The sequence below is a fragment of the Boleophthalmus pectinirostris genome, unplaced genomic scaffold, assembly GCF_026225935.1.
Source record: "Boleophthalmus pectinirostris isolate CB_2022bp ecotype Guang Dong unplaced genomic scaffold, ASM2622593v1 HiC_scaffold_9, whole genome shotgun sequence".
NCBI lineage: Eukaryota > Metazoa > Chordata > Actinopteri > Gobiiformes > Gobiidae > Boleophthalmus > Boleophthalmus pectinirostris.
The window spans coordinates 17,848,452-17,864,616 of NW_026571541.1; the positions used below are offsets into that span (position 1 = coordinate 17,848,452).

At 37.3% G+C, this 16,165-nt stretch overlaps 1 protein-coding gene across 1 annotated transcript in view; it reads left to right on the forward strand.

Moving 5' to 3' along the window:
• The window catches only part of dpf1 (double PHD fingers 1), a 66,726-nt gene extending 59,218 nt beyond the window's left edge, over positions 1 to 7,508 (forward strand). The window contains 4 exon segments of the mRNA XM_020926788.2: positions 2,474 to 2,593; positions 4,791 to 4,903; positions 5,030 to 5,111; positions 7,198 to 7,508. Coding sequence (XP_020782447.2) covers positions 2,474 to 2,593; positions 4,791 to 4,903; positions 5,030 to 5,111; positions 7,198 to 7,268 — 386 coding nt within the window. The 3' untranslated portion in view covers positions 7,269 to 7,508.
• The last annotated feature ends 8,657 nt before the right edge of the window (positions 7,509 to 16,165 follow it).

Sequence of the window (16,165 nt, forward strand, 5' to 3'; positions counted from 1 at the left end):
CTCAATTTAAATGTTACCATTTTATCATTTAGTAGTAGTAGCAATTGTAGAGGCAATGTAGTATTAGTTGTAGCTGTAGTAACAAATGTGAATTGTAGTTGTAGTTTTAGCAACAAGTGTAGCAGTAGTAGCAACAAAGGCAGCAGTAGTGGTAGTAGTATTAGTCGCAACTATAGCAATATTAGTAATGGTAGTAATTTTGCTAAGTGTGTCTTGCCTTCTTCTTTCTTATTCTGCTTTTCTGATCAGATAAATGACTTGATGTGATTGTTGCCTGCATAGAGACACATAAGCAAGTCATGGCATGTGGCTGTTTAGATATTCACTTGTTATTTATTGATATCTTGATTAAATTCGACCTTCACTCTTGTGTCTGTGGGCGGCAGGGGGTGTGGGTCAAAAAAATAAAAAAAAAGAAACTGGAGGAACAAAACAACCAGTATTATATTGAGTGGGCTGAGTAGAGTGACCTTCAGAAGGGCTCGATTACATGTGTCTCACTCACAGATAGACAAATGCATTGACTGCTCTGCTATTCAGTCTGTGGTTATAGTGTGTAATAAGGCTCTGCTTTAATGTGAAGAAACTAGTTCTTATAATATTCAACTGAGCCAACATTAAGGCAAGGAGGGTGGGGCCATCCAGTGAGTAAAAAGAAAAATCGCCTTGACAAGTTATCTATGTGTAGTAGATATGGGTGAGGGCTTCTGTTTATATGGGATATTTTGAGCACTCTTGCTCAAAAGATATAATAGTTTTGAATTGTTAGTTGCAATGACAGTGATGCTAAAACCCTCTGAAACCCATAGACAGAACTACTAGGAGTAGGAGTAGTAGGTTATAAAACCAAATGCAAGTTAAAACAGCAACTTGGATTTAAAAAAAATATATAGACTTTTCAAATATAAGCCCCACCCCCAAGGTTGATCCATGTGACAAGATCAAGTTATTTCTAGTTTTATTGTTTTATGCAATCGAATATCATATCACCATCCTGTAAGGTGACTGTCTGAGTATTTTAGTGCACAGTTTCTCACAGGATTAAAGCTGGACCTTATGGACCACAAACCCAATTACAATGCCCCTCCACCCATTCACCCTCTCCTTCCTCCACCCTCTCCCCTACCCTCAGTCAAACAGCCATGGACGCATGCTCAGATGCCCTGTCAGCGTCTTGTGTGGACGCTGCTGTCAGCATCACCTATAGCTCTGTCTGCTGCCTTGCCTATACAAACTAAAATATGTTTCATCTTTATCTTTGAGGAAATTAGCTCCAAAATGGTTTGCTACCATACGTTTTTTTTTTTTTTTATTTTATCTTGGAAAATACTAAAGCACTTTCTTAATTACTCTTAAAGAAAGGAGGGAATTTAATTATGTCCCTAATTCCCATTAAAGGCAGAAAACATGATTTGTTTGCATAAACACAACAGAGGATATAGGTAGAGCAATGAAAAGTAGTTTTGATTAAGTACTTACTCACTTATTTAGTACCATACTTTTGTTGTTATGAGCAAGACACTCAACCAACCTGTGCCTACTTATTCCAGTTTAAACTGGAAGGGAACCCAAAATAAAAAATATAATAGCTATATCACCTTGCAGTTTTACTGTGGCAACCCTGTATAACTAAAATACGCAGTGGATAAAAATGTTGTTGATGTTTGCAAACCAGAGCATTTCTGACAGGTCCTGAGTTATACTGAGTAAGTATTTCCTGCAGTGGTCCATATGCTGTGTACCTGTTTGGCGCTGTCTATTGTTTGCTTTATGCCTGGTGAGTCATTGTAAGAGAAGAGGCCGCACATACAAAACAGTCTGCAGTGGTTATGTGATTGCTTCCATTAAACGTGATTATGCAATCAGCAGCAGCAGTGAGACAGGAGAGAGAAGAGGAGGAGAGGAGGAGGGAGAGAGGAGGAGGAGAGCAGGAGGAAGAGAGGAGGAGGAGGAGGGTGGGTGATAGACAGAGGCAGGGGCGCAGGCAGCGGGGGGATCACACTCTTAATAATTATTATGAAACAGACTCATGTGGAGAGTGTGAGGCTCTGAGCGCAGCATGCATCAGGTCTGTCCCAGAACTGCGCACTACATGCATTTTGAAATCTGTTTAGTACAACTCCAGTCACTGTTATTTATCTTTTGTCACTTTATTTGTCCTTGCAAACATAAAGACACATATTTGAGAAAATAAATTAATAATAGTCCTGCACTTATTTGGAATATGGATGACCAGGGTGAAATGCAGCTTGACAGTATAGAACTCAGGTTGGAAAGTCATAAAATATCTGTTACTTGGAAAGACCATGAACATACGTATTGATCTCAAACTTCTGAAAATGTGTTGTTTAAATCCATTTAGTATTTTTCTTGAGTTTTCAAACGTACAATGTCACTGAACGTAATTCCCTCACAAATCTCTCAGAAATCAACATTACACATTTTCTTATATTCTTTTATCTCTCTCTTTCAGCCAAGAAAGCTGCAGATGGTTCGGTAATCGCTAACGGATACTGTGACTTCTGCCTGGGGGGGTCGAAGAAGACTGGCTGTCCTGAAGACCTGATCTCGTGTGCGGACTGCGGGCGCTCAGGTAGGCCCCGGCTGCAGGCGGTGCTGGGCCGGAGGGAGGCCGTGCTCTGTTAGTGCACAAACCCAAAATCTAAGGACCATACCAGTGCTTCTGTCCAAACACTCTACATGTACAATACAATATTAAGCCATTCAACAGCCTGTGTTCGCTGTTACTAATGAAATATGAGAGAGAGCTGCTCTTCATGTGGGAAAATCAGATAATACTTTTGGAAATGTGAAATAGCTTGAATCTTTGCACTTAAAGTCTATGTTTATTGAACGTATGATGAGCTTATGGTAATTTATTCATTCACATTTCATTGTGATAGGTTGCTTGTCTCCCAGACTATAATAACAACAGAGTAACATAAATAAATAAACATTGCAATTCACATTTGGTATAGCTATTTACATTGATGCCAAGATTTCTATTTTGTCTGTGGCAAAGAAGACCCATATCTTGTGAATGTGCAGTTATATTTTCAGTCTTAAAATGCTTACATCCTCTCACATCTGAACATTTAAACTACTGATGGTTGTGTGTGCTAATTGTGAACTTTACTGAAAGTTGTTTACAACTGAAGACTTCTGAAGCAAAACTAAAAACTTGAAAATGCTTTTTAAAAAGTGGATGTAAAATTATTTTTTTCATGCTGTATGTTTGGTACACACCATTAATGAGCACCAGTATCTGTGACCCTGTTTGTTTTGACATGTAACTCTGTGGCTGTATTTGATTTCTTTTTGATGTATTCATACACACTCATGAATGAAGAAAGTGCATTTTGGCATTTCCCCTTTATATTCTGTTGGTGCATGTCCAGTTTTGTTGTACAGACAAACTTTACTTTTAGAGAATTGTCAAAGATGTATCCGAAGCACCTTTGAATTTGTATCACAGAAGTGTGTTCCTTCTGAATGTGAATGTGGTAACGTGAGACTAGAGTAGACTTCTATAGTTTTATATGATGCTCCTGACGTGTTTGTGCTTTTGTTTGCTTTTGAATCATGAGTCAACTCTGGAAACTGAATATTTATGTGTAAAATGGCCTAATTGTATGTATTGTACAAAGCTCCTTCTCTACATGACTCCAATTATACAATAAAAATGTGAACCAAAAGTGCACATGTGGCTTGTAGTAATTGGGCATGTGAAATATTGGTATGGTCCTTACACCTCACATTAATATTATTGTATGTACAATATAATATTATCTTATACAGGCCTGTCCAAACTATGGCCCAGGGGCTATTTGTAGCCCTCAGAACATTTTTGTTGGCCCTCTGACTTCCTGCTGTTGAATTGACCCATGATGATAGGCAGTACTTTTTGCTGCACCTTTAAGTATTTCTTCAACTATAACCTCATCACACTGCACTGTGATACAGATCTACAGGTAATGTTCCAAGCCTCATTACACATATGGTTGTTCTATGCATAACACTCAACCATCCATCAACCTGAAGGGCTCTGTGCTCCTCTTTTAATAAGTCTTGGCCCTCTGCGATTAAAGTTTGGACAGCCCTGTATGAAAGTACCAAAAACACCAAAAGTGGTGTACTGAAGTTTGTCGCTTCTCAAAATGTTCGGGATACACAGTGGCAGGGTGGTTAGCCTTCCTGCATCTGCTCTCTAAAAAGGCAAACTCAGTTTATCATCATCAGAGTACAACTGGGTTAGTAAGGCACTCAACACAATTTGGTAATTACTCAAAAAAAGGAAAGGTGAAGACTAAGGATGCACTGATCTAATGCTGAAAGATTTTCTGTATCTGACATCGTCTTCCAAATATCGGTTATGCTGATATCCTGGTTGGACAGATGGACTGATCTAATGATTTAACTGGTCATAGTTGGCCCAGAAAGTCTCACAGTGTTAGAACTTTCATTTATACAAAGCTGTAGTTACTTGAGAGATAAATATCAGCAACAAAGTTCATTTGGAGCAGTTTGGTTTTGTTTTATTTTTGTTTAAAGAACATAAAAGCTGCATTCAGTCTCTGCGCTAGTTGTCTGGGTATATAACCTATATTATCTTAAACCTGTATTATCGAAATTGGCATCAGAATTGACAAAGCTGTATCGGTGCATCCCTAGTGAAGAGCACAGTTGAAGATTATGAATGTATAACTGTATACCCACTGGGCAGTACAATGTGATGAAAGAAGTGCCAGTGTGTGCCCATAGAAACTGTGTGTGTGTGTGTGGTGCACCAGGACACCCGTCGTGTCTGCAGTTCACGGTCAACATGACGGCCGCTGTGAGGACCTATCGCTGGCAATGTATCGAGTGCAAGTCCTGCAGCCTGTGTGGGACCTCCGAGAACGATGTACGCACTGTTTAATTTATTACACAAATATCTGTTACTTAATAAAAATACTTAATAAATAATTAGCTATAGTGGTGCGTTATCTAAGGTGATGTGTTAAATCGTATTACATCTCTGTGTGTTTAGGACCAGCTGCTGTTCTGTGATGATTGTGACAGAGGCTACCACATGTATTGCCTCAGCCCTCCCATGTCTGAGCCACCAGAGGGTAAGACAAAAATATTTCCATTTTAACTTTTTGAACTGTTTTGGACAAAGACAAAAAGGTTGAAGTTAATATTTGATAGGAAAAATTAGTTATTTGTCACCAATGATTTATTCAGCTATACCTTCATGTGCAATGAAAGACCATTCATGCAAAGAATACAGTGTTCCTAAAGTGCTTTGCTTAAAGACGCAACAGTAGTGGTCAGTAGATAAGCTAAAGCCACTTTGGTCAATATCTTTGTTCAGTAAGGGAACATATAATGCACTGGACTATTTATGTTGGGTTTCCCAGGTTGCCCAGTGTTGGTTGGTGTATTTTGAAAGACTTGTGTGTGTTTTGTTCTACTTTTCGGAAAAGTGCTGTTTTCACCTACCCCTTAGCCCTGCCCACAACCCTGCACTTACTTGTGATTCTTTGAAAAATTTAGGATAAAGTAATTTGACATCTTCTTAAAACATTGCTTTAAAATTGACTCTCATCACAAACAACACAACAAGTAGTATATACAGTATATACATACAGTATATGATCATAGGTATATCACATTGGACATAAAATGGTTGCTCATGGTGATGTTTGATGCTGTTGTCATGGTGATGAGTTGTGGGAAAGATTCTGTTTCCATGGAAAAGTGTCACTCGGTTGAACATACATAAGCCACACTCGCTAACAGTGTCAGCCTCTGCCCACACATCTTCATTTGCAAGGAACCCAACTGCTTTACACCTACAAAGACCTCGCTAAAGTCTAACTGAAATGAACTAAAAACATACATGCACGCTGTTTGAATTTAGTTGGAAATATTGAGAAATATTTATCATAGTTTTACATCAGTTAAGTGGCAGTCTGTGGAAAAAAAGAAAAGTACAAACATTTAGGAAGTAGCGATGATAACCGATGCTTTCTGTAAGAAAGTGCAGCAGAACTGTTCTTTTTATGGAAAATGAAATCTTTTAATATCAGTATGTTCTTATGACCCTGTTTTATCAGAGTTTTATTGAATCAAGTCTTGTATTTTGTATTGTCTTTTGGTTTGGTACCATTTCTGTGTCCAGCAGACATTATCTGTCTCGGTTGGTCAAAGTGTCATTGTATGTTACTGTATCTCTGACACTGCTGCAAATAAATTTCCATTTTGGGACAATAATAAAGTTAATTACATCTACTATTGTACAATTTAGACATTACATTACATACATAACATTACAGTAACATGTTGCTAAGTACCTCTACATACTGTACATCATATCTGCTGTCAACCAGGAAGCAAAATTATAAACTTCACCACTGTTCATTTTTCCCCCCAAAATTAAACAAACAAAAACTAGGCAGGATTTTTTTGTTAAATCTTAAACATACTTACATTAACTATGTTTAAGTTAAACAACAGAAACCCAAGGGTCAAATATACACAGGGATAAGGATAGTATGTACAAGTGTAATTAATGTCTCAAATCCAGTGATTTGAATTCAGACTGAACCAGTATAATGTGATTGACTGAGAAACCATAGGGACTTGGATCAGTAGAGGCACTTAACACTGTTTAATCTGCAGCTTTACACTGGGATTAACACGCAAAAGACATCTGTCAATATGAAGACAACTCACATCACAGCTGCAGTCAGTCAAGATACTGTCATGTTTTGTTTAAAGATCCTATATTACACTAAATAGACTCTCAGAAGCCTTAAAACCATGTTATAATGTTGTAACCTCAGCAAAAACATACCCAGAGTTGTGTTTTGTTTCAGTCACACATTTGAGTAATCCTTTATTATTAGTCTGTCTACATCTCCAAAGCTCAGTATGCTCTGTTCCATTTTGTGATCTTTTAAAATTATAAAATAGCGTAATATGGACTATTTAAATAGTCAAAAACATTTCATTTAATAATATACAGTACATACACAACACATGACGGACTAATTCTATGCATTCACCATTTCCTTAAAAAAAGCCAAATAGTTTCTTTGGTGGAAATTTGGTGTGAAAAGTTTGAGAACCACTGGATCAGAGTGCAGCCATGTTCATCTTTATCTAAATATTGAATGGCAAAATATATTGTTTGTTGTCTGTCTGTTGCAGGGAGCTGGAGCTGCCATCTGTGTCTGAGACAGCTGAAGGAGAAAGCCTCAGCCTACATCACTCTCACCTAATCCACCGGGCTGCCCCTACAACTACCCCTACAACTACCCCAAACTGCCCCCTTGTCGTAGCCCATACCCTCTCTGTGCCCCCGGCCCCTTCTCTACAGCCGTACAATGTGTTTCTGACTTTACACTGAGCACATAGCATCACAGGGCTCCCTCAAACCTCATCCTCTGCCTCCACTAATTTCCACTGATTGGTTACAGACCAAATCAACCAATGACAGGACCCCTGCATCCATAGCCCCGCCTCCCAGTTATCTTCTAGTTGTGTTTATTAGAGCACTGCCAGAGGGATCAATGTAATTTATGCTGTTGGCCTTTATCCATGGGTTTCAGAGTGATTAAAAGTTAGGATCGTCGCCATATGACAATTTAAAACAAAATATTGCATCCTTTAAATTTGGAAAAGTCTTCAAAATGTCACCTATAACAAGAAGTTGAAACCCACAAATAGCCCATGTAATTTGAATGAATGGGTTCAGACTCATTATATATATAAAAGTGAATAAATTAAAAGTGCACTGTAAAAGATGGTAGCATCTTTTTTTCTTATCAGCACAAATCGCTACATCCCCTCCCAGCACACCAGGATTCATTTTCTATGAAAAATTTACCATGCAGTAGTTTGGTGCTGACACAAAACTTAACAAAATCATGTCTTTGAACTCTTGGACAAAATCAGGCAAATATAATTGATTAAACTGGATTTTTTTTTCAAACTTCCCAATTCCAATCTTTTTTTCTTTTTTTTTTCCTTTTTTAGACATATAATAAATAATACATAATAATGCATTTATAGGATAATGGATTAGAATTTCACATGACAGTAGAGAATAAACACAATTTAGTGCTACTTTTGGCAAATTCACTGAACATGATTGGATACAAAGCCAAAAAACTAGTTAGTGTATTCCATGATTTTTAAAGGTGGACTATAAAACTATTTTGGTGGGGGATACGCCATTTGTCTGTGCATTATATATTATTTCCTTACCTGGAAAGTTCCACAATTTGGCATTAAATATACTGTATCTGTCATCATCGAGCCAGCTTCATCAATGTATTTTTTAGCAATTAAAAAACCTGTAATTGAATGAATCAAAGATATGATAATACCATACTGTGGAACGTTTAAGGCAAAGCAGTAACATCTCCATGGAGACAAGCAGGTGGCATACCCTCCATAAAAAAGTTACATAGTCCTCCTTTAAAAATCATAATTCAATTAAATTCAATCTTTATTAAGAACACGTAATATCTGGTTCATAGTATTTAAAAAAAAAAAAAAAGTAAGAATAAAAAATTTAAATACAGAATATTCTTACTAGTATTTTGGCTTTGTATCTAATAGTTTATCAATGGACTTGCAAAAAGTAGTACTAAATGATGTCTCAAGTGAAATAATGTTTTAGTTTAATTCTAATCTATTGTAATATAAATGTTTACTTTGTTTCATCTTTAATCCCCTATTCCCCTTAGACCTATAGCATGAGTAGCATTGGTGGGCAGGGCTATGGGAGGACCAGTACTGCAGGTCACTTTATTAGCTGTTAATACGACTTCTGTAGAAAGACACACACTCCAGTCAACCAAGAGCCCTCCAGCGGCGCCCTCCTCCACAGGAAGAGCCCTCCGTGGACCCCTCACATCTCCAGCTCAAGGACTCTCTCAGACTTAATAAGATGGATAAGTGCTAGGCAGAGGATCAGGGCTTGGATGACTCGGGTACCCACAATGCAACAGGTTTTAGCAGGTTAACCAACTGTGAATTCTCCGATAAACTTTAAACTCCTCCTTACTCTTTCTGGTTGTGGCACAGTTAAGACTATTTTTTCTTCAAATTGTACAAAAATGTCTTCATCAACTCCCAGCACAAAATACCATACATAGACTTTTTGCATGGGATTTCAACCGCATTCTGGCATCCAACTCGAAATTGCCGATCAGGACTAACTAACTGATCCAAGACCTTGTAAAATGACTATTTAAACTTAATCTTTTGACAAACTTTTCCTTCACCTTTCTCGTCAAATGACACTCCTGGTGCAGAATGTATTAAGATCAAGTGTGGACAATGCAGAAATTGTTAGACCAAATGAAATGGTCTTAAACTTTTGTGAATTATTTTTTGCATGTAAATTATTTTTTGTTGCTTTTGTTTTTAATTTGAATTGTAATGGAAAAGAAAGCACACTTAATTCGCAATAATGTGATATAATGTTGTATGTGAGTGTGTGAATGTGGCTGTTGTCTAGAAGTACTATTTGTGGCCAGCTGCTTTACATTTGTTCAGAGACAGAGAGGACAGTGATGGAGTACTGAATGTATGTCTTTACCTCCTGAGATAGAAGGACAATATAGGTACCATAATGCCCCATAGTTTTTCCAAATTAAGCCCTTCAAATGACACAGCGGCAATGTTTGATTTAACACCATATTTTTTCTTTTCTCTCCCAGGCCCTCAGTTGAGAATAATTGGTCATGCTTATGTTAACTGGCCTGTATCTGACTTATATTTTCTACTTTAAGAAAGCAACTATTTGTGGAGAAATTTTCAATTGAATGATACTGAAACAGTTTGAAAAGCCACATGTTGAATGAAAACCTTATGGAACCAGTGACTATTTCAGTTTTCTCTGTCATGGGTCAACATTAGAAACTCTGGGTACAGGTCCTTTAACACTGAAGTGGTACCAACCCTAGATTATTTATTTCAATCATTCATTATTGTATTCTGCATATACATAAACAAAACCAAAATACATTTACCTTTAATTTTTTCGTTATTGCCCCTGTAAAGGTGAAAGAGTTGAACAAATGAATTGCAAAAAATATTCTGTATACAGTAGCCAAATAAGACAAACAGTTTGTCTTATTTGGCAATTACAACTTACTCAACAAAGCAAGTTTTAAAGGTGCATTATGTAATTTTTCTGTTGGAGGGTCCACCATATGCTTGTCTCCAGGGAGATTTCATTGCATTGCCTGTAGTGTTCCACAGTGAGGCACTACGGTAAATGATCTATTCATTAAATCACTGCTGGTTTTGAAAGAAAATGTGTATTGTAATATATTATGGAACATTTCAACCAAAGCAATTTCATCTCCTGGACAAACAGCTGACACACCCTCCACCTGAAATGTTACACGATGTACCTTTAACTGGACATGACCTAATTCTTCTAATATTTCATTACTATGCCATTTAAAGATTCTGTAATACCCTCATATGATGAACACTGTGGGTGACTGTTGCTGGTACCTTTAATAGTGAAGAAGTGAAGAGTGTAAAATGGTCCAAACTTTTGTAAACTGAATCTTTCTAGTTTCTTGGCACTTAAAGGAGAAGCCTGGAGGAGTCTGATTATACTGATGCAGGAGAGGATTGTTATGGTGTAAATCTATCCGATCATTAAGCCTTTAAAAACATGGTGAGTACATGGTTTTATATTGTGGCATATTAAACTTAGTGTGGGGTGCGAAGGGCATCTAATATGAACAAAATTACCTAAATCAAAACATGCCCACAACTCCATACTTACTATTTGCTATAATATTAAAATAAATACAATACTATAACTGTGTAGCAAACAATATCACAAAAACAAAATCTTACTGAATGAAATGCCATGAGATAAAACTATGCTGTCTACCATTTGGGGAGAGGAGTGGCCTGTATGGGTGTATTGTTGAAATTTAGGCCATTCTTGTAAAACTGTTGTTCTGTGATCTTGCTTGCACTTATTAATTTCCAAAAATGTTGAATTGTAAGTTAGTTTTTAATGAGTGAATGGGACATTGTTAAGTATTTATTTTTTATCAATTTTCAATGTGACTGTTGGTTGTATTTTTTTACCTTTTGGAGGATAAATTCTTTTTTTAACCTCCTTATATTTTACATTTGATCTCTAAATCTTGGAGAAAGCTTTTAAACGTGGATTTTGATGCATCGCTCAAAAAACTGCTATCAGTCATTATGTGAATTCATAAGGCTTTCTCAAAATGGCCACTTTTTTGTCTCTCTTCCCTCAACTCATTTTTTCCATTAAAACATGAGATTGAACAGTGACCTTTACTTATGTCTAGTTGTGTTGTCTGGAGCCAGGAACAAAAAAGTTGGACTAGGAGCTGCATCTTGTTTTGACAATAGTCGATTCAAGTGCAGTTATTATTTTGAATAATAGTTTCTCCCATGGAAAAAATAAACAAAGAACAGCTTACATGCACAGCAGAAATTCTATTATTATCTGATTTCTGTTGTTATTAGATTATTGAAATGTCATGTAAAGTTTTTGATAATCAGATTTGTTTGTGCACAGTAGCTGACTGATCCAAAGGTTCGCCGTTTGAATCCCACTCTTGACAAACATCACTGGAAGAGCAGTCTGGACCCAGTACACAGTATATGTCATTTTGTCTTCTTATTATATTTTTAAAATGAAGAAAGGTTATTCTGTGTTTTCATAAATCCTTAGAGAAAAATGACTTCACTGCATTTGACCCATGGGGCAGTTTGTAGCAGTGGGTGACTATAGGATCTACATTCAGCCAGGTGGACCAAATGCATGGGTTTTTTTTGTCTTACATCTATTTTATAATGTTATATACTGTTCATTCTCTTTACACTTGTGTAGTTAGTAATATTTATAAGTTGCCTGAGGGTTGTCAAGAGATTCAGGAGACAGGTGCATTTTATTTACCATCTGTATGAGACCAGGAAGCATGAGCACTCAGCACATTATAGCTGTTGATTCACGCCTTGACATGCTTACATTCTAAATAAAAAGTGGACTGTATAACTTTGCGGTGGGAGGGTGCGCCACATCCTTGTCACTGTGATGATATTATTGCCTTGTCTGGAGTATTCCACAGAGCAGCATTAAATATATAAATTTTGCATTCATTAAATTAGTTAATTAGTAAACTAGTTTAATTGCTCAAAAATAACTTAAAATACATGTGCCCTTACTTCAAGTGGGGTCACCTCTTCACAAACTTAGCTGGGTGGCGTCACATGCTTGGTTTTAATAGCCAAGTCTACTACCATATTGTAGCACAATCCAGGGAAAGCACTACTCCTACAGAGAGCAGACCCTCCACCAGAAAGTTACGCAGTGCACCTTTAAGGTACACAATATTGTGTACCAGAAAGTTACGCAGTGCACCTTTAAGGTACACAATATTGTTCCCATAGAAATTTGTCCTCTGCATTTGATCCATCCTTCAATGCCGCTGGCGCAACCTGTCAAATGCAGGGGGCGCCACCATTCCCATATCAAACTAGGCTTCATCAGACCTACGTTAGCTTGTGGATTTTATCCCTCATGCATGTTTCTGGATTGTATTGTCTATTATAACCTTTGATGACGCAGGTCAAAGAAAGAACTACCCACAAAGAAATGTCAACAAGGACCGAGCGGGAGGTGTCCTTGTACAGCAGTGCAATGGAAAATTTCTCATGAGTACGTACGTGCAAGGCGAGTGAAGTGTCTTGCTCAAGGACACAGATGCACAGGTCGAACCCCAGACAGGAGACATCACCACTTTCTCATTTTATTGTCAATGTATTGCCAAGTTTTAAGTAGATCTAATATCAACTTTGAACAATTTTACATTTTTAAATATTTCCCATCTTCACTTTGTTATTGACAAAGAAATATATTGACCCCAAGTCTTTTGCAGCTTAAAGGCCCATATTACACTTTTTCTGATCTGTGTTATAATATTGTTTCCTCATCACGAACATACGTGGAGTTGTACTTTGTTTCATTCATACATGATTAACACATAAATCTTGCATATTTATGTTGAGTTCTTCCCTCAGACAGAAAACTCTCGGTTCCATCCTGTGATTTAATGAATAATACAATAATAATATAATAATAAAAGTGCTCCATGAAAGGATTACTTAAACATGCGTGAATGAAACAAAACACAACTCCAGGTATATTTTTGATGAGTAAACATTACAAGATAGATCAGAAAATAGAGTCATATGGGCTTTTTAATGCCATACCATGGAACATTCAAGGCAAAGCAAGAACATCTACATGGAGATGGAAAAGTTGCGCAATGCACCTTTAAAGCATTGTCCAAAAGCAGCAGCCGCCCATTGTCCACCATTGTTTCCCCGTATGCTGCAGAGGAGCACAGTTTGCTATTCAGGGCAGGTAGACTTTTGCTATTTGTGATGTATTCCTCGAGATGAGACATTCATCATTGCACCGGCGTTGGCCAGAGCTGCAGCAGTGGGTGAAGTCAAGCTGATCAACCAATCCATTTTTTCTCTCCAGCTTCCTCCAAAAAAGACAAAAAAAAAAAAAAAAACACCAGAAAACTAGTGCACACTCGGCTCCTTGGGGGGATATAGGTATTTTTAACAATATGCTCCAAAGAAAAACTCACAATTCTTCCGTCCCTCTTCCTGTCTTTTGGCAAGGATCCAGGCTCTTTCCAAAATCTAGCAGACAACCCCATCCCCCACTGTGTAGCCCACGTACTTTTGAAGAATAGGCTAGACTGAGGTTCATTGCTTTGACCTCCAGCTGTGTGTCTATATACAAATCTGATTCAAAATAATGACTATTTTTCCATATCTTTTCACTATCTTTTCACATGTATTTAATTCATGGAAATGCAGATATAAAAAAAAATCTTGTATTGTGATTATAAAATGAATGCAGTTGATATTGTACTTCAACTCTGTTCTGGAGGCAATACCATGATGTAGACTATATGATTTTTTTTGACTATTTTTATTTTTATTTATTTTATGCAAGCTGTTTCACATGTTCCACAATGTTTACAGTCCATTTAGGTTGCTTAATTCTGTGGTTTAGTAGTAGATCTATGGCACTTCTACTGTACAAGGAAACGAAACCATAGCCCGCAGTAGATTTCAATCTGGGTGACTATTTTCCTTTTTCTCTTTATAATTTTCAGTTGATATGTAGCTCTGTCCAATTATAATTATTCCTAGAAATAGAGAAGAAATATTTTAAGAAAAGCACCATTAAAGTAATTTTGGACATCTTAAATTATCTTTAGTAGTAGTTTACACACTAGCTGGTTCACAACTTATGGGAATTTATGTGTATGGTTCTAATCAGAAAATAATCACATTTATAGATTATAATTATTCTGAAAATCAATAAAAATAGCAAAAACAAGGCAGAAAAATATATTAAAATGGTTTTAAACTACAGAATGTCTCTAAAGCACCCTATTGTCTTAACTCTACACTCCTCCGTGTGTGAACTCCTAGCCAATTACCACCAGTCCCAGACACACACTCACACACAGACACATACACACATAGAGAGCACGGGGCGCCGACAGCCAATCAGGCGCCTCGGTCCGGTTACTATGGCGACGGGCAGGCCTGTTTGCTGTGTCTGCTGCTGCTGCTACTGATGGGCGAGTGATGGATTACAGTAATGGGATAGGGAGAGCGAGAGACAGTGGCAGAGACAGAGAGAGAGAGGAAGAAAGGAAGACTCATACATAAAGATATTGGAAATGTATGAATGCATCTGAAATGAAGTAAGAAAGATGAAAAAATGAGCGAAAATGATAAAAGCAGAGGAGGATTGGTGGGATGGGGGAGGAGGGGGGAGAGGGGTGTTGGTAAATGGTTTTTGGGGGGTTGTATGTGATTGAATTTCTGTATCTGTCTGTCTGTCTGTCTCTCCGTCTGTCTCTCCATCTGTCTCTCTGTCTCTCTGTCTGTCTCTCTGTCTGGTGTCTGGTTTGGCCTTAGTCTGACCATCTGTCCTTGAAGCCAACATAAGAGGCTCACCTTTACGTTTTTCCAGCAGGACGTAGCAAACAAACATACGTCAATGATTTTACATACACTGTCACCCAGCCTTCATCATTGGATTGTTGGTTCAAATTTAAAGGTGCACTCAGCAAATTTTCCTCAACTGATTGTCTCCATGGAACTGTTATTGCTTTACCTAGAATGTTCCATGGTGAAGCATTAAACTCATCTATCTCTATGAGGCAGAAATGAAACTTGGCCTAGATACAGGTCAGATCTTTGGCGAGGTGTCTCAGTGTATTGTAAGAACGCTTGTTTTTCTTGATATTTTAAACAATAAAAACACTAATGGAATAAATACAAAACAGACAAGTTTAAAACCGTACTGTCCATGGAACAATCGAGGCAAAACAGTCACATTTCCATGGAAACAAGCAGGTGGTGGACCCTTTATCAGAAAAGTTCCACAGTGCGTACTTAACCTAATATCAAAATAAACTAAATCACCTAAATTTTACAAGCTACCCAAATTGGATGGAATAGTCCAATAGTGTTAACATACATCATTTTTTAATTAAAGGTGCACCATGTAACTTTTCTGATGGAAGGTCCACCATCTGCTTGTCTCACCTTTGCACAGATCAGACAAATAACTTGAACCTATGGCTCACCTGCTGTCTTCAAAAAAATAAATAAGTGTAATGCCACATGTGGAAAATTGCAGCCTTGGACATCATGGAGAGAAGCTGATGACAAGACCCTCAACTAGAAAAATTACACAATGTACCTTTAATGTTTCATTTGTAGTGGACTGACATAGACCTGTATTGCTGTCAGAACATGGAGAAGCGTTCAACATTAAAACTATTACTTTATATTCAAGCTGTTACTTCTATAACCATCAAATGCATTTTCATATTTGTTGAGGAAGTTATTGTTGAACCTTGGACAAAATAGAATATATTTCTTTACAGCGCTTTAGATGAGTCACTGCATTTGGAGTACTTGGAAATGCAGACAGAAACCTGTCCATTCGTGAATAAAATAATTTCTTTATATTTGTTACTTTAAAGACAATTCAAATGTATTAACTGTTGAAAAGGTTACCTGTTTTTTGTTAGTTTAAAATGGTTCACTGCCC